General features: G+C 47.7%; 1 protein-coding gene across 1 annotated transcript in view; it reads right to left on the reverse strand.

Annotated features, from left to right (window-relative positions):
* Positions 1-21,021: 21,021 nt before the first annotated feature.
* The window catches only part of LOC130015913 (leucine-rich repeat-containing protein 37B-like), a 46,807-nt gene continuing 44,791 nt past the window's right edge, over positions 21,022-23,037 (reverse strand). The window contains exon 10 of the mRNA XM_056106654.1: positions 21,022-21,515. Coding sequence (XP_055962629.1) covers positions 21,176-21,515 — 340 coding nt within the window. The 3' untranslated portion in view covers positions 21,022-21,175. The remainder of the gene's footprint in view (positions 21,516-23,037) is intronic.

Below are 23,037 nucleotides of genomic sequence, written 5' to 3' on the forward strand. Positions count from 1 at the left end.
CTGACAGGAATTGAGGCTGACTAATCACTCTCTCACTTCAAGGGCCATAATTCCCAGCCCATGGCAAAAAGGGTCCTCTTCCCTTTTTCACTCCTCCTCCTCTCCAACTCCCTTTCCTTCCCCAAAGTCTCTCTCCATGTTCTAAAAGAATGACACCCAAGTATAGCTGGGCCTTGCCTGAGACTCTGTCAATGAAGAGCAGATAGATTATTGAGTAAGAAAAGTTGTATGGGCTTTCTCCTTACTACGCCCCAGGAGAGTCCTGGGTCTGGGAGGTACAGAAATTGTTCCTTGCTGGGGCACCTGAAGGATGATATTCCAACCCTGCTTCTTTGATCCATGCTTGTCAAAGAGATCTATTTTTTTTTCAGTTTATTTTTTTTTATTAGTGAACCACCGTGAGGTGCAGTTACAGGCTTACAAACTTTCGTGCTTGCGCTTCAGTCATACAATGATCGAGTTTGGGAACCGAAAGTTGAAACCTCTCCAAACTCTGTTCCTTCCTGGGCTGGAACCCCATAAGGAAATGTGAAGATTCCTGGCTTTGGAACTGAGAATCTGGTTTCTCAAGACAGCCTGATCCTGGTCTTTCCTAGATAAAACAACAACAACAACAACCAGCTTCAGTTTTCTCTCTTTCTGATTCAGTTCATGATCCAGTTCCCTTGGTTGTTCCTTTACTACACATCCCCTTCTCTCCTTCCTCTATGTCTCTGTCTCTGTCTCTGTCTCTGTCTCTGTCTCTCACTCTCTCTCACACACACATGAAACAGTATAACCTTCTAACTTTTCTATTTGTTTTTTCTTTATTATTGTTTTTTGAAAGCAACCAACAAGATAGTTTTGTTGTTTGGGTTTTTTTCTCTTTTCATTTTCACATTGAGAATTTTTTGTTTTTGTTGATTTGGGGCCACACCCAGTGGTGCTCAGAGCTTACTCCTGGCTCTGTCCTCAAGGATGACTTCTGGCAGGATGAGGGGGCCATATGAGGCGCCAGGAATCAAACGTAGTTCTGCCTCATGCAAGGCAAGGGCCCTACCCTGAGGTACTGTCTCTGGCCCCAGCGTTCAAACTTTTAAAAAATTTTATTCTAGTCCTGGTTATGTATTCATAATACTATTGACATTTGTGGTCTTGATGTTTATAGTATCTCACCTCATCACCACCAAAGAACCCAAGATTCCCCACCAATCACCCTGTGTCATTTCAATTCAACTCACCTTTCCCCTAACTTTCTCCCCATGCCTTTCACTTTGATTTCTCCTTTCTATACCTAATGCTGAAGGTTTGCTATCAGTTGATAAATGTCTATCCCTTTGTTTTGTTTCTCAATAAGCCATTGATGAGTGAGATCATCAGGTGTCTGTGCTTCTCCACATGGCTTATTTTGCTCAGCTTGATTCCTTCCAGTTCCATCCAAGTTGCAGCAAATTGAGATTTACTCCAGAGATGCAGTGCTGAATAATTATAGACAAATTAAGTTATTTCATACACATATCAACAAAATAAATAAAAGTCACATAATCACATTACTAGATGCAAAAAAAAAGATTTTTAACAGAATTCAGTGCACCCCTTAATGATAAAAAAAAAACTCCGTAAAATAAGAATAGAAGGATTCTTCCTCAAAGTAATAATGGTCACTTGCAACTCATACCCAATATCATACTCAACAGCAAAAATCTGAAATCCTTCCCTCTGAGATTGGGCACTATTATTTATTCAATAAGTCTTGGAAGTCCTTGTCACAGCAATTAGACCAAAAAAATGAGAAAAAAAAGAAATAGAAATAATGCTAATCAGAAAAGATGAAGCCAAACTAACACTGCAGGTGACATGACAATATGCATAAGACCCTAAAGATTCCACTAAAAAATTCCCTCCTAGAAACAACAAATCATTACAACAATCAATACACAAAAATCTGTTGTGTTTCTTTGTGCAATTAATGAACTAGAAGAGAAGATATCAAAAAGATGGCAACTTACATTTCGCCGAATTTCCTAATTTTAACATCTTTTTAACAGAGTCTATGATCAATTCATTTTGTCCTTATGGTGAGGGGTGGGGGTGGGAGTGTTCTTTCCAGTGGTGCTGGGACCCAGAGGTGAATACTGATGACAAAATTTAGTTCTGATGATTTGGTGTTGCTTGGACCTGGTCATTCTAGAAGCTACCAGAATACTTGGAGGTATTTGGGAAGCAGGAGTTGCCAGGGATTTAACTCAGGGCTTCGTACATGTAAGACATGCACTCCATTCCTTTGAACTATCTCCCCAATTCCTTGAGAGTTTTTTATAAGAGCTGTTTAAACACCTTTATCAGGTAATTCCAACATCAATAGGACATTAGTTTTTAGTGATTATCTTGAAATTTTCCCTTTTCTAAAATTTTACTTTCTTAGTTGTTTACAGTAATTGATGATATACAATATTTCAACGCCAATCCCACCACCATTACACTTTCCCACCACCATTATTTTGAATTTTCCAACCACCACCTAAGCCCGCTCCAAAGGCTGATTCTAAATAATTTATTTTGTATTGCTTGTTATGAATAACTGACTAAAAATGATTCAAAAAGTTTTCCTTAGACATGTTACTAGATTTTGAGCCTTGTGTGCAAAGCTGTCATGATATATTTATATATGTATATTCATATATATGTTATATATATGTCATGACAAATATGCATCTGTCACTATAGCACTGTCCTCCCGTTGTCCTTTGATTTGTTCGAGCGGGCACCAGTAATGTCTCCAATGTGAGACTTGTTGTTACTGTTTTTGACATATCAAATACACCACGGAGAGCTTGCCAGGCTCTGCCGTAAGGGCAGGATACTTTCGGTAGTAAGGGCAGGATACTCTCGGTACTCTCAGAGAGATGGAGGAGTTGAACCCGGGTTGGTCGTGTGCAAGGCAAATGCCCTACCTGCTGTGCTATCGCTCCAGCCCATATATGCATCCATACACATATAATATATATATATATATACACACACGCGTATATACATATTTGATCAAGATTGGTTGTCTTCTACCTTAAACCCCATCAAATGTGTTGTACTATTCTTGGTATATCAGTGGCATTCGGCCACACACTGCTGGAATTCTAAAATTTTATGTAGAGTGCTAGCACAGCGGGTAGGGCATTTGCCTTGCAGCTAACCTGGCCGACCCAAGTTTGATTCCTCCACCCCTCTTGGAGAGCCCGGCAAGCTACCGAGAGTATCTTGCCCGCAAGGCAAAGCCTGGCAAGCTACCCGTGACACATTTGATATGCCAAACACAGTAAGGACAAGTCTCACCATGTTACTGGGCCCACTCGAACAAATCGATGAACAATGGGAGGCCAGTGCTACAGTGCTAGACTAATTGGCTGGTGATTTGGGCGTCTGGAGGCATCTCTGCAGCATGTTGCTTTCTTCTGAGATTCACTTGTGAGTCTGTGAATCATGGCCTTTAATGCGCTTAAATGGCACCCAGAGGCAGTTCTTGGGCATGACTGCCAGGAAACAGGAAGCAGAGGGGGGCTGGGAGGAGGGGCCCATTCCCACACTGGAGCCTGGAGATTTCAGTCACAAGTTCCACATACCTGGGTTTTTTAGCGATTCAATCTAATGCTTGGGGTGCTCTGGTCGGCTATGAAAGTCGGCTGTGAGCATGGCGGTGATTGGGTTCTGGCGATTTGTGGCTGACAAGGTTCTTTTGGGGCAAGTGGAGGGACACACCTGACAGGTATCTTGAAATGATAATGGGACTTCTTACATTAAGTAATTTTGGTTTGTATCATGAACATTTTGGGCATTATAGTATAAGATTCTGGATCTAATTTAAATCCTACAGGAAATAATTTATATTTTTATTTTAATAAACAATCAACTTGATTGTGTCTATTTCAGAAGTTCCAAAACAGCATCTACCAACCTAGTTTTAAAAACTTTTGCTATATCCTCATATTTGTGCAATAATGAGTACTAAAACCAGTGGTCAGCATGAGTAACTGATTCTCTGTCAAATTCTCATTTTGTTTGTTTGCTAATTAAGATAAGATCAGTGGGTGTTTGTCTTTGTAAAATCTGGGGTCCATAAATAATTTTTCTTTGGAGTCCCCAAGCAATTCTCCGGGTGCCCAGAGATACTCAACTAGCCAGGATAATTAGGTGAAAGCTAAGCCCTGTGATACAGTGATGCTCAGGGTCAGTGGTGCTGGGAGCCACGAGTCACACCTGCCAGTACTCAGGAGTCCATATGGTGCCAGAGGTCAAACTTGGGTCCTTACACATGTAAGGCATGCACCCCTAACTCCTGAGCTATCTTCCAAGCTCCAAAAATTAATTTACAGGGTCACTCTCCTAGCACCCTCTTTCTCTCACTTTTTAGTCTCATTGAGGCGGGGGAGGGGGGAATAATTTCTGATTCCCTGGCATTTACATCTAAGGTCTTACTAGAAATTGAGGCTCTAATTAGGCAAGCCTGTCATGTGCTGAAGATAAAGCTCCTGTTGACACACAATCAAGAGGTGTGAGGATAGAGAGAAACTGAAACAATGGTGACTGGGCCCACCCTTGTGAAATCAAAGCTCTGCTAAAGGAAAAGGGCCACCCGTCTGAGCTATAAGGTGCAGGAAAAGCAGGTGGGGGGGGGTGTGAGTTACTACTTGTCTTGCAGAAGACTGATGCAGGTTCAATCTATGGCACTACATATGGTCCCTGAGCACTCCCAGGAGTGCTCCCTGAGCACAGACCCAGAAGTAAGCCTAGAGCATTACTTCAGATGTGCCCCCTGAACTAAAGGTAACAAAAGTGGGGAACTTTACATATTCTCAGGCAAATGCTTAGGCAAATGGCCAAACAGTTAAACTAAAAGCCCTAAACTAACTAGACCGCTCTGTAAACAACCAGGAATCCTTGCATTCTCTGTATTTTTTTTCTCTTGATAAGTAATGACTTGGGAGTTTCTTTCTCTTCTGCTTTTCAAAAAGCTTGTCTGTTCCCAACTCTAAGTCTGAGTATCTTTATTACTCAGTATTTTCATTCTTGAAAATACTGACCCTGGAAACGGATCAACACACAGAGACTCACTTTCATTGTTTTTGCATCAATAGTAAAACAAAATATTTTATGTAAAGAAATGTATTTAGAGAAATGTGTGCATAGAGAGGAAGGGAGGGAAGGAGAAAGAGTGTGTGTGTGTGTGGAGAGAGAGAGAGAGAGAGAGAGAGAGAGAGAGAGAGAGAGAGAGAGAGAGAGAGAGAGAGTGGGCTTCCCAGGTGGGAAAGGCCTACCTTTAAGAGATCATACATTTCTCTAACTTGTCTTAGCCTAGAGTTCTCTGTGTACATTAAGTTCATTTGGGTGTTGTCATAGGGAAAAAAACCTTGCACTCTTGATGATCCTTTAAAAGTCCTTTCGGGAGGGTGGGGGGCAGAAGCTGGGCATACCTGGCAGTGCTCAAGGCTTGCTCCTGGCTCTATGCCCAGGGACCACTCCGGCATGGCTCAGGGAACTGGACAGTATGGGGTGTCAGGTTCTGAACCTGCAAGTCAAGTGCCCTAGCTACCCTCTGTGATGTCTCTCAGGTCCTCCTTTCTCCTATTCTTAAACGATTCTTTAGATTCTGCTGTAGCTTCTTTTCCCCAGGGCACTCAAATTTCTCTGGGTGGTGCTTCATTTTTGCATTTTCTCCTTCTCCAAAGAGTTCAGTATTTGCATTTCAAACGGATGTGAACTACATGCCCTTGGTCTACTTCAGCCTAGGCAGTTTCTTCTGATTTATAATTTTCTTAGGATTTTCTTATGAAAGTCTTATGATTTTCTGAAAAACTCATTACCAGGACCCAACTATCTATCTGCCTGAAACAATTCTGTCAATAGTCTTTTTATTTACTAAACAAATACATTAACTAGAAGAAACATTTAAAAATACGAATAAAAGAATAAAATAAGAATGAAAACAAGAGACCCATGTCCAGTGCTGAGGCAGGCAAGTGGAAGAGAAAGGCCCAAGCCAGGGCAGCTTGTAAAAAGGCTCTAGAACCAACTTTGCAAAAGTAAGTGGAAAGAAAGCACTCTAGGGGCTGGAGAGATAGCACAGCGTGTAGGACGTTTGCCTTGCACACGGCCAACCCGGGCTCGACTCCCAGCATCCTATATCCTATCCCCCGAGCACTGCCAGGAGTAATTCCTGAGTGCAGAGCCAGGAGTGCATCGCGGGGTGTGAACCAAAAAGCCAAAAAAAAAAAAAGCACTCTATTCTGGAGTTACCCACATCCATACATAATATTTTTTAACTCCATAGGATCTCTTCTTCTTTCTCTCTCTCTCATATTTTGTGAATTAAGCTATTTCACTTCATTGTCTGTCTTCTCTGAAAATTCTTTGCTGTGCCGTAAAGACAAGGGCCCCAACCTGGCTGGAGATTAGGTCCGACTGCTTTTACCTGCCTTGATGTCCCTGATGTACACATCTTCCACCAACACTCTGTGTTTTCCTGATCTAACAGTCAACACAGGAAGATGATAAACTCTTTCAAAGATTATCTTTGAAAGACTAAATCTTTGAAATCAGCCTTCACTGTGTTTCCGTAGTTCTCTAGAATTTTAGAACTACTGAAGATGAATCATCATTGTTTTCTTGAGACTCCACGTGCTCAGGAGAAACAGTTGATGAGTCACAAGTCTACACGGGATATCTGCCTGTTGATCTCTGACTCCAGTCATTCCAAAGATGGGCTCTAAAATGGGGATTATGACTAATCTTTTCTAGAATGAAAAGATGGAAAATAGTTGTCAGGAAAACATCAAAATAATGTGTGAAGGATTTGGCTTAGCCAACGAGTTCAGAAATTGATTTGCATTTCATAAGTACAACTCCATCTACTATCTCTGAAGTATTTTCATCATTTTGAATAGTACACAATTTGTTTGCTTTATTTTTTTTTCAATTCTTCACTGTATCACTATCATCCCGTTGCTCATTGATTTACTGGAGCGGGCGCCAGTAACGTCTCATTTGTCCCAGCCCTGAGAATTTAGCAGCCTCTCCGTACTCGTCCTTGCCAACGCTGCTGTATTGAAGGCTCCTTCAGGGTCAGGGTTTATGAGACCCGTTATTGTTAGTTTTTAGCAGATCGAATGTGGCAAGGGGAGGTTGCCAGGCTCTGCCATGGGGCCAGGATACTCTCGGTAGCTTGCTGGGGTCTCAGGGGGATAAGGCCAAGCATTGCTGTCTCATCACTGCCAACGTCTCTGAAGCCCACGGGGAGCCCAGAGAGGCGAAGTCACTTTGCAACACCACACTGCACAGAGCCTGGCTCAGCCTGGATGCGGTGCAGCCCCGAGACGCCTTCTGAGCCCTGTGGGCAAACCTGGTGAGTCCTTTCCGGCCTGTGGACACCAAGGTGTGACCTCCCCACAGGGGCCCACTCCCACAGCCCCTGAGCACGGAGGCGGGGGATTCTCATTTCATCACTAAACTATCCCGGACTCCTGCCCAGAGAACTGCAGAGGGCTGTCAGGCTGCGGGAAGAGGGAGGGGGTGGTCTGTGGGACCTCTGGGGGCCCTCCTAGGAGAGCCACACGCCCTCCTGGTATTCCTCCCGTCCAAGCTCCAGGCTGACCCAGGCTCCAGCTCACGCTGGCCCTGAGAGTCTGCAGAGCGCCAAGGGCCAGCGGGGGAACCAGAGCACCCCCAGAGGCCCACACTGCCCACCCAGGGGCCAGCGTCCGGCTGCGGCCACCCGCCTGACCCGACCCTGGCCCCCCGGAGCGCACTGTCAGCGGAGCTGGGGGTGACTCTCCCCGCTGCCCGCGCAGACCCGAGCCCTTGCCTGTTCTCCGTGCAAAGAGTGGGGGAAATTCTGCTTCTTTCCCTGGGAGGGAAAGAATCTCCGTACCCGGGGGAGACTTGGTGCCAGAGGTGGAGGCTCCTTGGAGAGTGAGTCGCTCCCTGCCCCCAGTCACACTCACTCCAGCCAAGGCCCTGAGACTCAAGGACGAAGCTCGCGGTCCCCCAGCAGGCCTGGACTCTGGGTCCCCACGCTGCCCAGGCGCCCTCGCCCTGCCCCTGCCCATGCAGGCCAGTCCTTCCTGCCGTCCACCAGCTGGGCAGCGGCCCCCTCCGGCTGTACACAAGCGTGGGCAGGTTCTGGGATGGGGATGCCCTCAGGCGGGCTGTCGGGCTTGGGGGCCCTCGGGGGAAGCCCAGAGCGGGGGCGGGTGGTGGTTTCCATGACTCCCTTTGGAGAGCTCAGGCCTGGACCCTCTGCCGTCCCCAGAGGCCCCGCCCCCGCCCGCCCCCATCCGCCCCCGCCCCCGCCCGCCCCCGCCCCCGCCCGCCCCCGCCCCCACCCCCACCCCCGCCCCCGCCCGCCCCTGCCCCCGCCCCCGCCCGCCAGTCTCAGCTCAGGCCATGGAAAGAAGCAGAATTTCTAGTTCTTACCCAGCAAAAACCCGATCAATTACAGTCTCTTTTTGACGAAGGCATGTCTTATTGCTTTATTTACTTGATTTTTAGATTTTTATTTGCTTTTCTTTTCGGGGTTCATATAAGACCGTGCTCGGGGTTTGCTCCGATCTCTGCATCGGGGGTCCCTTCTGGCAAGCTCCAGGGACCTTCCGGGGTACGAGGAATCAAAGCCAGGTGAACCACGTGCAAGCCAAGCGCCTCACCTGCCGTATTATGACTCTGGCCCTGCTTCTTTGAAATTTTTCATTGAGGTGGTGATGGTTTACAAGAAAGTACTCGTGCTGAGGGTAAATTGTTATGCCTCTTCAACATGTATATTATTAACTAGTGCACATGGTCTCAAGTACCTGCTATCCACAATAACCCCTTTTGCCACCTTCCGCTGGACCCCCTGCGTTAGTCGCCTAAGTGCTGCTGCGAATCCAAGGGTTTGTTTTTCCTTGGCTTTAATTATTCCCGCCCTTTGCCACCCAAATATCCCTCATGTGAGTGAGATCATCTGGTATTTGTTTTTCTCCTCTGACTCCTTTTTTGCATAGACTCCATCCATGTTGTCACAAAAGGCAATTATTTTATCCGTTCTTAGAGTTTATACCAGTGCATGTTTCTACCACCTCTTCTTTGACTACACTTCTCTCATTATTTCTGTATTTTCTCAAACATGTTTAAATAGTGTTACAAGAAACATAGTAAAGATCTTTTTTAATGAGTGATTTTTTAACATACCTCTTTTACATACCTAGAAATGAAATTGCTGGATCTGGATCACTTGGTAGATACGCTCTGAATATTTTGAGACATCATGCCACTGTTTTTCATGGAGTATGAACCAATTATACAGTGTACAAGAGTTCCTTGTTCAGGGAACAAGGAATTATTTCAGTTGTGCTTTGGGACAGGGCTTGGGGCTTGGGATGGAAACATCCCAAATATGGTGTTGGGAAGGTGTAATGGTAGTGGACTGGTGTTTGAATATTAAATGTAATCAAAAATTGTGAACTACCTTATAAAATTAAAATGTAAAAAGAAGAGTTCCGTGTTCTTTACATTCCCACCAGAACTTATTATTTATGGATTTGTTGATAAAGATAATTTTTATACATGTCAGGTGATATCTCATTGTCATTTTTGTATGCCCTGACAATAAATAAAAGATAATTTTTCCGTATACCTGTTTGTCAAATGTATCGCTACCTTGAAGTATTTAACTTTCAGTCTTTTGTGGCACTGCTTTCTTATTTTTGAATTTCATAAATTATGTATATGCTACTAAGAACTTGTCAGATAGAGAACAAAGATTTTCTCCCACTCAGTAGAATGTCTTTTCATTTTAATAGGGTTCTTTTTTCCCAGTGATTCTCAGGGCCATGCAGTACCAGGTATTGAATCTGAAATTTTAATCATAGTTTGTTTTATCTTGTTTTTTTCTGTATAGGATTTCAGTTTGATGTTATCCCATTTGTTGAATTTTCCTTTAGTTTAGTTTGATGTTTGAACTTAATCTCAAAAGTCATTGTTGAAATCAATATTTTGTTGAAATCTGTATTTTAATTTTTTAGATATTAGAATCAAAGATATTTGGTTCTAATATGCAAGTCTCTTTCTCTCTTTCTTTTCTTTTTTGTTTTGGGTCACACCCTGCTGTGTTCGGGACTTACTGCCGGCTCTATGCTGAAGGATCACTCCTGGTGGGGCTTGAGGACTACAGATTCCGTGATCCATTTCTGCCACCCTTCACTCTTTCTCTTCACTCAATTCCATAGTCTTTTTTGAGTCTGGGAATTTGTTTTCTTAATTTTTTCCAATTTATTAGCTTGATTACTTATAGTCCACATAAGAGTGAATCTATCCAATAATTGCCTCTCGCTTCCTTATTTCACGTAGCACAATCACCTCGGCTACCCTCATTTTGCCCCAAGTGACATGGTTTTATCTTTTTAGATGACATGGTGGGCTGGAGCAATAGCACAGCGGGTAGGGTGTTTGCCTTGCATGCAACCAACATGGCCGACCCAAGTTCGATTCCTCTGCCCCTCTTGGAGAGCCCGACAAGCTACTGAGAGACTCTCCCCTGCGGCAAAGCCTGGCAAGCTACCCATGAGGTATTCGATATGCCAAACACAGTAACAACAAAGTCTCACGATGGAGACATTACTGGGCCCGCTCGAGAAAATCGATGAACAACGGGAGAACAATGACAGTGACAGATGGCATGGTAGTATTTCATTGAATATATATACCATGGTTTCTTCTTTTCCTTTAGATTTTGGGGAGGGGATTGGGCGCGCCTGGCAATACTCAGGGTTTACTCCTGGCTCTGTTCTCAGCAATCACTCCTGGTGGGGTTTGGGGATAATATGGGGTGCTGGGGACTAAACCTGGGTCAGCCACATGCCAGGAAGTCGTCCTGCCTGCTGTACTGTGTTATTGTGGGCCCTACCATGATCTCTGTATCTTCTCATTGTTCAGTTAAATTTATTCCATGTTTAGGTTGTTATGAATATTGTTGCTATGAACATTGGGGTGCAAATATAACTTTGAATTAGTGTGTTTTTGTTCTTTGGATAAATGCCTGTAAGTGGTGCTGCTGAATTATACCGAAAGAGGAAGTCTAACTTCCCCTCACAGTTGCTGCAAACAGTTCCATTTTAGCTGTCCCCATTCTACATTTTAAACATTCCTGCACACTCTTTCTTTCCCCCCACTTTATTAAACACTGTGGTTTACAAAGTTCATGATGATTTGGTACAGGCAGGCCCTATTCCAACATCAATGCCACCACCACACCTTCCCTCCAGCATTGTCTCCATTTCCCAACCACCCCTCAAACCTGGCCCTGTAGCAGGCCCACAATAATTTATTTTATATTACTTGTTACCCCAAAGAGCTAACGGGATGACTGAAAAAATCTTTCCGTAGAAGAAAATTTGTGAAAACTGTTGCATTTCACCATGGGGACATTAACTCCTTGCCTGAGGGTTTACCGAGCTGTTATTGTAACTTAAGCCTTCTATGTTAAGGTTTTTGTTAGTGAAGACTGGTTGGCTTCTACATAGTATCCCATCCAATCTGATGTGCTGCCACTGGGGTATCAGTATTGCAGACTTTGGAAATGTCCAGAAAATCCAGAATATTTAACTGGGCAGTCTGGCTGGAAGCCTGGTTGCAGTCTGGGGTGTAGGGGCAACTGCCGAGGCTTTGTCAGGGCAAGAGCTGGCCCACCTCCCTCTGAGATCACCCTGGAGGGAACAGGTATCCGAGAGATGATTTGAGGCTAGTTGATCTCTTTTAAGTCTCTGGAACAAGGCCAGTAGATGAGCTTACAAGGCAGAGGGGTGGGACCTGGGCCGTTCCTGCAAATTCTTGGTCTCTCAAGGCAGACAGAGCATTTGCCTTGTGTGCTACTGACCCAGATGATCCCTGGCTTCCCATATGGTGGAATTCCCCCAGCCTACTGGAGTCGTCCCTCAGTGCAGAGCCAGGAGTCCCTGAGCATCACTGACTCAAAGCAAACAACAACAAAAATGATGGGACTTTTTCTGAGACTGAGAAAGCTTACCATTTTCTAAGACTGAAATCTGCCCCTGACCTTGAGCTCACAGGGTACTGATAAAGGGCAATATGCCTGGACAGATAGCAGGAATCCCTCCTGGCAAGCTTGGGTAATCATATGGGATGCTGGAGATGGAACCCAGGTTAGCCAAGCCCAAGGCAAGCAACCTACTGTACTACTGCTCCAGCCTTCAACCCATACATTCTGAAAAATGAATTTGCATGGCATCTCTATAGAACTGCACCAATTTACAATTGTTTCCTGAATTTCCTTTGTCTTCACATCCTTGCCAATACTTGACTTATGTCTCTTTGCTGCAGGTCATTCTTCCTGGTGAAGCGATAACTCATGTGGTTTTAATTTACAATTTTCTAATAAGTGTTACAGAGAGCATTTTTTAAAAAGTGCCTGTGATTCACCTGTATATTTTCTTTGGAATTTATAAAAACTTTATTGCAGTTTCATTTATTTATAATCCCCCCACCCCCCACTGACTAATGAAGTTGAAGCTCAAAAATTGCCTCTGGTGTCAAGAATCTGGAATATATCACTTATGGTTTCTGACATTACATTTTAGGATTTGGGGTCTAATATTTGGCTGTTAGGAGTCCCTATCATTTTCCGTACATAATTGTCTTAGAAAGCCTTTCTCGAATCTTTTACTCTGACCCTAGATCCCTATTTATTTGAACCGTTTTCCCTGACAATTCACTGATTTAAGTGTCCTTTCATCACATTTTGTTTGGGGGTTACTATAAGGGTGATATCAAACTTACTGTACTGAAAGTGTCATTCTTTATGACCAAATACAGATTTTGTGTTCTTTTATTATTTCTTTTTTTCTTTTTTTCAGTTGTGTTCTTGCTGGGGTTTGCACTCCTCTTGTGGTGCTTACCACACCTGGCTGTGGCCTAGCCAGAGGCGGCTTGCAGTGCTGGGGATCAGACATCAGAGCTGCAAGGACCACATTCAGCACATGTGGGATATTGAAGACTATAATTCATAACCATGTGGTTGCAAGGTAGAAATGTGAAGACACTCTGCTACTCCACCAGGCCCCTTTTATCCCTTTGGTTATTTCTTTCCATGTGGAAAACTGATTACTATTCCATCTGGTGCCGCCAAGCCTGCCAGGAGTGATCCCTGAGTGCAGAGTCAGAAGAAAGCCTTGAGCACTGCGAAACAAAAAAGAAAAACAATTCAAATACAAATAGAAGTAGAGCAGTATTAATTATTGATTTGTTTTATGTGCCTATCACTATTACCAGTAACCCTTTGGTAATGCTGCAGGGCCACCGCGGTCACCCACCGCACAGACCGGTGGCCGAGGCCCACGCTCCCCGCACACCCCCACCCTTGCACGGGGGGCCACGTCCCCAGCATTGTGCACTCTGTAATACCACCAGGAACGTTTCACAAAAAATTGAGAGACTTGTTGTTACTGTTTTTGGCATATCGAATACGTCACGGGTAGCTTGCCAGGCTTTGCCGTGAGTTGGAGATAGTCATGGTAGCTTGCCGGGCTCTCCCAGAGGGGTGGAGGAATCGAACCCGGGTTGTCTGCGTGCAAGGCAAACACCCTACCCGCTGTGGTATTGCTCCAGCCCAAAATGGATATAAGTATATTTATGTATTTTGGGGTTTGAGGTCACACCTGGCAATGCCCAGGCTTCATCCTGGCTCTGCACTCAAGAACCACTCCTGGTGGGTCTTAGGAGACCTTATGGGATGCCAGGGATCCAACCAGTGCTAGCAAGTGCAAGCCAAGAGCCTTCCCCCACTTTACTATCACTCTGGCCAAAAACATTTTCAATACCAGCTGTAATATGACCGTGAGATGGCCAGAGTTTAGCTGCAGCTTACTGTCTGCAAAGCAAATAAGGTCCAAGAGACCTTGATCTCACTCCTAGGGTTTGGAGTAGGGGCGGAAGCAGGTGTTGGGTCTGCAGAGGAGCAGCAGGGTCTGTGGTCACACAGAAGGGTGTTCTCATGTCTGGTGAAGGCGCAGGCGAGGACAAAAGGACAGGGAGTGAGGAGCCAGCTCAGGGAGCCAATCAGAGAAGCCTTAGAATTATCATGTCAAAGGTTTGGAAAACATAATCCTCACTCATATATTCAGAGGCATGGGGAGGGATGGGGGTGTGCATGGGAAAACAGCGGAGCGGGAGACCCCTAGGTTCTACCCCCATCGCCTCCACACCCAATTCTGCTCCACCAAAACCGAACCACAGAAGAATGGAAATGGGCCAGACAAAAGAATGGGACTAAACTGAGGCCTAAGCGAGACAGAATTCAGGAGCTGGAGACCGTGGAGACCAAGGAGCAGCCAAAGGGAGGAAAGTTTTCAGTGGGAACTGGGAACGAGGGTGGGCATTGGGAACGGCTGGCAGAAGACAGAGCGATGACGCAGGCCGCGAGTCCCTCCAGCCAGCAGGACTGTCAAGTGCACATGTGAACCCCCTCAAAGCCCAGAAGAGGCTGGGAACTGGGCCCTGACCCTTCCAGCTAGTCTCGTTGCAACCAGCCTGGGCATTTCTATAGCAGACAGCCCTGGGGGAGAAGCTGCGTGCTGCCCGGATACTAGGGGACACTCTGCAAGGCAGGGGAAGCTGGTGGGTGGGGTGGGTAGCTGCCAGTGTAAGGTGACCCGGCTGAGCAATGCTTCCCACGGCCCCGACCCCCCGCCAAGTTCCGACCCGTCCTCAGCAGAGAGGACTGGAAGAGAGTCTGCAGGTCGCAGTCCGTCCGGTTGGGCTGCGTGGGGCGTGAGCTCCGAATAAAATGTGACCACGACTTCGAACCCCAACTGGGCAGTGCAGCCTTGGGGAAGACTCACACCGCAATCAGAAGGCAAAGCAGAAGGCTGAGGACAGAGAATGGTGCGGGGCACCGCGGTCACCCACCGCACAGACCCGCGGCCAAGGCCCACGCTCCCCGCACACCCCCACCCTCGGGTGGGGGCCACGTCCCCAGCGTTGTGCACTCTGCAAGCCGGGCTGCAGCAGCGTCGCAAGGGTCCCGGGGTCCAGCACGAGATACTGTCGCGGCTGCTGACAGCCACGGGGTCTTTGGCGCGGGCCCACAGCGGGAAGTCTGGGCTCGAGGGGCGCCTTTCCCGGAACACCCGCCCTGCCCTCCGGACCTGCTCACAGGCAACTCTGTGCAGCCGGGCGCGGGTCAGGGCTCAGCTCCCGCACCTGCAGGGTTTTGAAAGGTACCGCCCAGCCATCCTCGGCCTCACTGCGCCTGCGCACTCCAGGCTCCCGCAGCACTGCGCCTGTGCAGAACGCGCCCGGGCTTTTCCAAGGGGGCTCGCCCGAGGGGTGGGGCTGCTGGGCGCGGGGCTACTGTGTCCCGCCCATAGTGGATGAGGCTTGGTGCTAAGTCCCCACCTTAGACCCTGCTGGGTCCCAGCAGCACAAGTCTCTCTTGAAGAGTCCAGAGTGCTAGTTTTGTTTCTTTCTTTTTCTCAAAGAGTTTTTCACAGTATTTAATTACACTCAATATTTCAACACCAATTCCACCACCATGACCCCTTTCCACCACCTTTATTTTGAGTTTTCCCACCACTACCCGAAATTTCCCCAAAATATGCATTCATTTGGGGAACATAAAGTAACAAAATAGGAGACTAACACCCAAGAAGAGCCGAGATAAGTACCAGGAGGTTTACTCCATGGCTTGGAGGCCAGCTGCACATGCTAGGGGAAATGGCAGCTCAGATAGAGAAGGGAGCACCAAAGAAAGGGTGTTGAGAAGATCCTCCCAGGATGGGACATGCATGCTGAAAGTAGACTATAGACTGAACACGTTTGCCACTCAATGCCTCTTTTGCAAACCACAACACCCAAAAGGAGAGAGAGAACAAAAGGGAATGCCCTGCCACAGAGGCAGGGTGGGATGCGAGGAGATGGGGGGTGGGAGGTATAGTGGCATCAGTGGTGGTGGAAAATCGGCACGGGTGGAGGGATGGGTACTCGATCACTGTATAACTGAAACCCAAGCACAAATATTTCTAAGTCTACAACTATACCTCATGGTGTTTCACTAATAAAAATTTTTTAAAAAATGTATTTTGTATTGCTTGCTATAAATAACTAAGAATGATCCAAAAAGGTTTCCATAAAGGAAAGTGTATGAAAATTGTTGTATCTCATCTCGGAGCCATTGGTCGCCGGGATTAGATACAGAGAGCTAATTTAAGGACACTGGGCAAGGACCTGGAGAAAGCAGCGGGTTCTTGTTCATCAGGGAACTTTGGGTAGCAGACAGAGAGGACCACCTAGTGAAACTGGAAAATGAGGAGCGCTGACCTTGTGGAAGAGGCAGATCATAAAAATTTTTGTCAGTGCTAGGCCCGCCTGAACGGGTATTTGATCATTGTATAATTGAAACCCAAGCACAAAATTTGTAAGTCTACTTGGTGTCTCACTAATTAAAAAATTAAAAAAAAAACAATTTCCTTCCTCCCCACCGCAATCCCGACCCCACAGGATACTGGACTATTATGAAGGTGAGTTTGTGGGGCCAGGATGATGTCAGAGCTGAGATCAGGGCAGAAACTGGGGAATCGAGTTGATTCAAGTAGTGGCTCCAACATGGGAGCTCGTGGTGCCCGAGAGGCTGTTCTTAGCTTCCCTGTAGCTATTTGGTGGAGCAACGGCCTGGGAGGCAAGCAGGTCCTACCCATCTGTAATGTTAGTGTCAGGGGCTAGAGCAACAGTACAGTGGGCAGAGCGTTTGCCTTGTATGTGGCCGACCCGGGTTAGATTCCCAGCACCCCATAGGGTCCCCCAAGCACCATCAGGAGTAATTCCTGAGTGCAGAGCCAGGAATAACCCCTGTGACTCAAAAGGGGGAAAAAGTGTTAGTGTCAGATGGAATTGTGTTCTTTTGGGGCCACACCCGGTGATGCTCAAACTGACTCGTGGCTTTATGCTCAGGCATCACTGAACCCCTGGAAGGGGCTGGGGGACCATTTATGCATATGGGAATGGAACTCAGGTCAGCAGAGTCAGGACAGCACCAAATCACATCTGTGATATTTTGCCTGGTCCTTGAAAAAAGAATAATATATTCAGGGGTCAGAGTGATAGGACAACAGGTACAGTATTTGCTTTGCATGCAGATGACCAGGTTCAATCCCTAGCATCCCGTATGGTCCACTGAGGACCACCAGGAGTAATTCCTGAGTGCAGAGGTAGGAGAAACCCCTGGGCATTACCAGGTTCCCCCCCACACACAAACCCCCCAAAAAATAAAGGATAATATAACCAATGTTCTTCTTTTCTAAGAAAAAAATTGGTTCCATTAATCAAGTGTGACCTTTCTACAACGCTAATAATTTTTTTATGAAAAGGAAGATATTTTTATTTATCCCCTTCAGTCTTAAAATTGTTTTAAAAGTGGAAAATCTTTGATCATGGTCTTAATTGTATTGTTTTTTTTTATCTGTTCTGGAAATCTACAAGTCTAGAAGCTACCACATCATCATTTCTCATTTTATGACTGTTGTAGTTAAAACTCGAAGTAGGAACATGATGGATTCAAGGCGCACCCCAGTTTTATCAGGACTGATGGGTGTTACGTGCAGGACATGCTTCCATCTGTCCCTTTTCTGAAAATTGCCCTGGATTGTCCTTAAACAGGTTTTATTCCATATCGGCATCCCAAAGACCTCTCCCTGAAACAAAAGACATAGATTCTATCCAGGACTTTTGAAAGATGATCTGAACTCTAGTCCATTCTTCCAAGCAGCCTGAAATCACTGGCATTCTGACACGCTTCCTCTGCCCACCCCTATTTTCTATGCCTCCGTACCAGATCATTAAGCTGCACCCGAGCTTTCTCTCTCCACAAAACACAACTGGCTGTGGATAAGTTACTGGAGGCTGATATTGTTTCAGGCCAATAATTACAGCGTCCATTGCCTCTCCTATTCCCTGTGAAACTGTTCGCACGGTTTCCACTTCACGATGAACATGTTGCGGACAACAGGTTTTATCTTCCTTCTAGTACCCTGAGTGCTCCGCTTGCAGTAGGCACTCAAATTCGATCAGGAAAATGTGATCACTTTCTTCGTACAAGGGCCACTTTAATAAGCCCCCAAATATAGAAACATCATCGGGGCCCCCTTGGTTTTACGAATGACAGTCAGGAGCTAGGGGCCTGGAATTGCATGGGAACGAGGAGGCAGCCCTTGGAAACCCTTTAGTCCTGAGGCTCTGGTTCCATTTGGTTTCTGAAGGGAAAGGGAAGAAAGTGACACAGAATGAAAGCAAAGGACAAAGTGGAGAATCCCCAAGTGAGGAGAGAGACAAGTTCTGGAAAACTCCACAGTAGGTCGGCTTCCCTCCCCCCGCCCCACCCCCGCCTCATTCCAGGTGACAGCCTGTGAAGCAGGGAAAGAGTGGTCGGCCCTCACAGTGCAGCTTCCACCTCACCCTGAGGAGACAAGACACTGGTTCTGGCTTCATCCACCCTGACCCAGTGCTCTCTGAGCCCCTGGGGCCACTCCCTGGGTCTCCTTTGTGGCTCTCTGCTCTGGCCTCCTGTGGCCCTTCCCATGCTCCCTTTCAACTGCCCTCATCTGTGGCCTTTGCTCTTGCCCCATTAGGCTGCTTCCACATTTGCAAACAGTTTTCTCCCATGACAGGAATGGGCCAAGAGTTATTCAATAAAAATGTTGCCCCCCCCCCCTTGCCCTACAGACTCTAGGGTTTTTGGGTTCCATCTGGCTGGTTCTGCACTTAGGAATTACTCCTGCTGGGCTCAGGGGACCACAAAGGATGCCAGGAAGGGGGAGGGGCGGAAGAAGATCAAAACCCGAGTCAGCTGCATGCCAAGCAAGCTCCTGACCCACTGTGGCTCCTCCTCCTCCCGGCCTTCTGTATCTTTTTGAGGAACTCTGCACCCTTTCACATCCCCGGCAACTGTGCACAGGGGCCGTTTCTCCAGACCTGCTTGGACTCCTGTGGCTCCAGCTGACCCTCTGCCCCGAGGCCCACCACCGACCAGTGGGAAACACTACATCACTAGGCCACCGTGATGGTGATGGGTGCGTCTGTACTGAGCTTGTACAGAAATTTTCTTTTCTTCCCCTGCGACATCTGGATATGCTCAGAAGTTACTCAAAGATATGGGGTGCTGAGGATCAAACCTGGTTGGGTGCTGCAAGGCAACACCGACCCGCTATGCTACAGCTCTGGCCAAACTTTGTATGCCTTGGGCCGTGTTTTTACTTTCCTGATGGCACCGCAGGAACTGACAACGTTTTGAGGATGACCACCTGAACTAGCCTGGTTTTGGTCTCTATGCTACTGTCCTCAGCAACTGCGAAACTGACTCTGTTCTTTACGAACTTTCAAAGCTGAATTTATCGTGGATCTGGGCCAGTCAGTGGAGTTCAGGGCTTACTCCTGGCTCTGAGCTCAGGGATCACTCTTGGCAGGACGCGAGGCATCATATGTTGTGTTGGGGATTGAACCCGGGTCAGTTGGACACAAGGCAAGTGCAAGCGGCGTTACTACTCATTATACTATTGCTGCAGTCCTGTCACCTCAGTTTTTTCATGCCACTTCACACTCTGAGCTCACTCGTGCATGTGTCTTAAGGGGTCCAGCTCTGATCTTTGGCGTGGGGGCCTCTGGTGAGAACAGCATTGTTTGTTCAAGAGATACTGAGCATTTGGGCCCTACATGTACAATGTGAGCTGTGGATGGCCAGGCCCAGCCCCTTCCCTGCCATGACTGTCTCTCCTGTCACCAGTGACTCACTCGCTGGCTGGGTTTGATCCCCAGCACCACACAAATCCAGAGAGGGATGGGGCAGGTGCCTCAGTTGGCGAGAAAGGGAAGTGAAGACACACATCATCAGAGGAGCCTCCGGAGAGCTCCTCCCATTACACACAGCTGCAGAAGGAGAAAACCAGTCCTGGCACCTCAGGACTTCCTGGCATCTCTGAGGAGTCCAGTCTCAAGGAGGGGGATCCTGGAGGCACCTTAAGGAGGCTCAAAGGAATGAGACTCAAAGAAGCGGCACAGAGATGATGGGTTCTCCTTGGGGTCCGTATCCACAGCTGTGAAATAACCAAATCTCTGCTGTCCGGTCAAGAGAATGTGGAGGGAATGTGCACCTACCACGCATGGGACAAGTGTGTGTGCTGCTCTGATGTCACAGTTCCTTGGGTCCAGGAGTGTCTCAAATGTTCAAAATTCAGTGATCGGGCACCCGCAGAAAGAAGAAACAAATTCGATGGCTCCTGTGCCCACCCTGGCAGTAACCTCCCCAGGACCCACTTACCCACTCCCTTAACTACAAGACTCATCGCCAAGTGCTCCCGAGTGGATGGTTGTTGGGGCTGACCAGCAAACAGTCCTAGCGGGGGAGCACAGGGTGACAGGCCTTAACATGTGCCAGGACAACTCACACAGCGTTCTGCGACCACATGGTGGCACTCTCCACTTTCCCGGGCCAGCACCAGGAAGGAAGGCCTGGTTCCCGCCCCTGCAGTGGAGGGAGTGACTGAGGAACCAGCACTCACCTTCAGGGACTTGGCTGATGCCTACCAGGCAGGTGGCCAGCCCAGGGAATCCAACGCCAGTGCCAGACACACAAACCCCAGCACTGCCCAGGGGAAGAGAAGGTGAGGAGAAACCCTGGCCACGCAGCAGGGGTGGCCCCTCATGCTAGCTCACCACTGAAGCCTCCCGGGGGGGGCAGTCCAGACACCCCCCTTAAGTGCCATGTCCCCCAAGCTACTGACCACCGAGCGCCCAAAGTGCCGGGCTACGCACCCGCGTCTACATTTGGCTGCTGGGGGTGGTGAGGGCGCTTGGCAGGGGACCACACGGGGAGCCTCCCATCCTCCCATCCCATCCATTCCTCGCGGACCTCATCCCCACCTCTGGGAGGGATTCTAGTCATGCATTTCCTGCCAACAGCCTTAATTGGTTACATGATCGATGAACTCTCGTGTTAATTTGAAAGCCCATCACTGCTCTTATGCATGTATGTATTTAACATACGAAAAAGAAGAATTTTACAGCAACTGCCAAGAGGCTCTTCAGACAATAAAATGTCCAGGTGGTATGAAGCAGGAGGTGTTCACTGTAGGGCCTCTAACACCACAGCTGCCTGTGAAGACTCCTTTTGTTACTCATCCGTTTGATCTGAAATCTCCGGGGATGACAGGATCTCCTGGGATCTGAAGATCTGCTGCACATGAGGGGTCTGCAGAGTCTTGACGGACTGTCGTGCTGCGACGGGCTGTGAAGACCCGATGGAGTGTGGTGACTCTGCGTTCTGTGGTTCTAGGGAGCCATGTGGAGGCTCGCTGGTCTGTCGTGCCAGGGGGACAATTGGTGGTGGGGAGCGCTGTGGTGCCTGTGTCCCCTGTGCTCCCTGGGTCTTGGGAGTCTTGGCTGTCTTGGTCTCCTTGGCTGCTTTCTCCTCCGGAGTCCGTGCTGCTGTCTTCAAGACTTTCCTGAGCTCCCTGGAACAAGAAGAATACAGTCAGCTCTTGAAAGGGACGTGCCCCGTCTGCATCACTTCCTGACTTCAGGAAGGTATTGGAGCTTTTCCCATGGTTTACCCTGCGTCTTTACTGAAAATCTCATCCTCATCAGAGGAATCCTTGTCATGGAGCTTTTGTGCCATGTTTTTCTTACGTGTGGCCTTGAGTGGCTGACACATGTCTCTCAGTCACTGGGGCCGTCTTCGCCAGAAAAAGCCCTTCTGGAAAAGGCAAGGGGAGCTCGTAAGCCTGCACCACGGCCCACTCTTGTCCTGCCTAAGTGCCGCCTCCCCCCAGTGGTTACCTGACTCTCATGTTCCACTGAACTTCTATGCAGCAATAATCCAAAGAAGGTCCTTGGAGGAAAACACGGACGCACATGATTCGTAACCCACCCCATTTCCCATCCTTCCTAGGATGGAGGTCTCTGGTCTTGTTTGGAAACTACCTTGGTCTGGAGCCATGACGAGTCAAACCACTAGGACCTGACCCCTTGACAAAGTTTCCATGCATGCCTGTGGCGATTTTTAGAAATTTGTCGGGTCCATTCAAAGGGACCCCGTAGACTCTTGAAAGACCTTTATAGGTAGCCTGGCTTGGAAAACAGGCAGGATATTTAGTTCTGGTTACCACCGTTGCCCCAGCAAATGCCCTGTGCAATGAACAAACTACCCACCACACCAAAAGCATTAGAGTCTGTCCAGAAGCTTTTCCACTGGTCGCCTCTGGATTTAGTCCCTCAGGCACCCTTTACCGGAAGTTGGGGCTGGGGGAGATGATTCTATCGTCCTAGCTGCTTCATCCCAGATGCTGAACCAGAGTAAATGCCTGTGTGCAATTAGCCAAATCCTTTAGCCCACTAGTTTTCATGCTGCAGACAATCGCCCATGAGCAAAGAAGCCACAGGTATCAGCATCAAAGGCAGGAACCACACCGAGGCACGGAGATGAGTTTTGAGAGTGAAGAGAGGAGAGAGCAGTCTTGCACTTTACGGGCAGTGTTATTAAGTGTACAGAGCCCGTGGGTGCTGAGTGGAGGCAAGAAACGCAGCTCCCAATTCAACGGAGAGGTCCCAAGGGACAGGGACCATGCTCTTTCCCAATCACCAGCAGTGTGTTCCCAAGGGCAAGGTAGTTTCCATTTTCCCTCTATTCCTTTTAATAAGAGACCGAGATAGAGGTTGGGGGATGTGGCTCAGTGGTAAAGTATTTGGCTTGCATGTGTGAGGCCCTGGGTTCAATTCCTGCACCACACTGAGCACTGAGGCTGGAGTAGTCTCGAGCTAGTTAAAAGGGCCTTTTGGACATGAGGCTCCAACTTTGGCTTCTGGCTCCGCATGTCCTCCCTGAGCACAGGTGGGCTGGCATAGGTAACAGCCACCCCACAGGAGGGACTGAGCAGCCCGGCCTTGCAGAGCCCTAAGACACTAATACTGAACTCAGGAGGCCCAGGTCACGGGCCAAGAAGCACACAGAAGGGCTCCAGAGTCCCCAAGAACCAG

This window comes from Sorex fumeus, unplaced genomic scaffold, assembly GCF_029834395.1.
Source record: "Sorex fumeus unplaced genomic scaffold, SorFum_2.1 ptg000141l, whole genome shotgun sequence".
NCBI lineage: Eukaryota > Metazoa > Chordata > Mammalia > Eulipotyphla > Soricidae > Sorex > Sorex fumeus.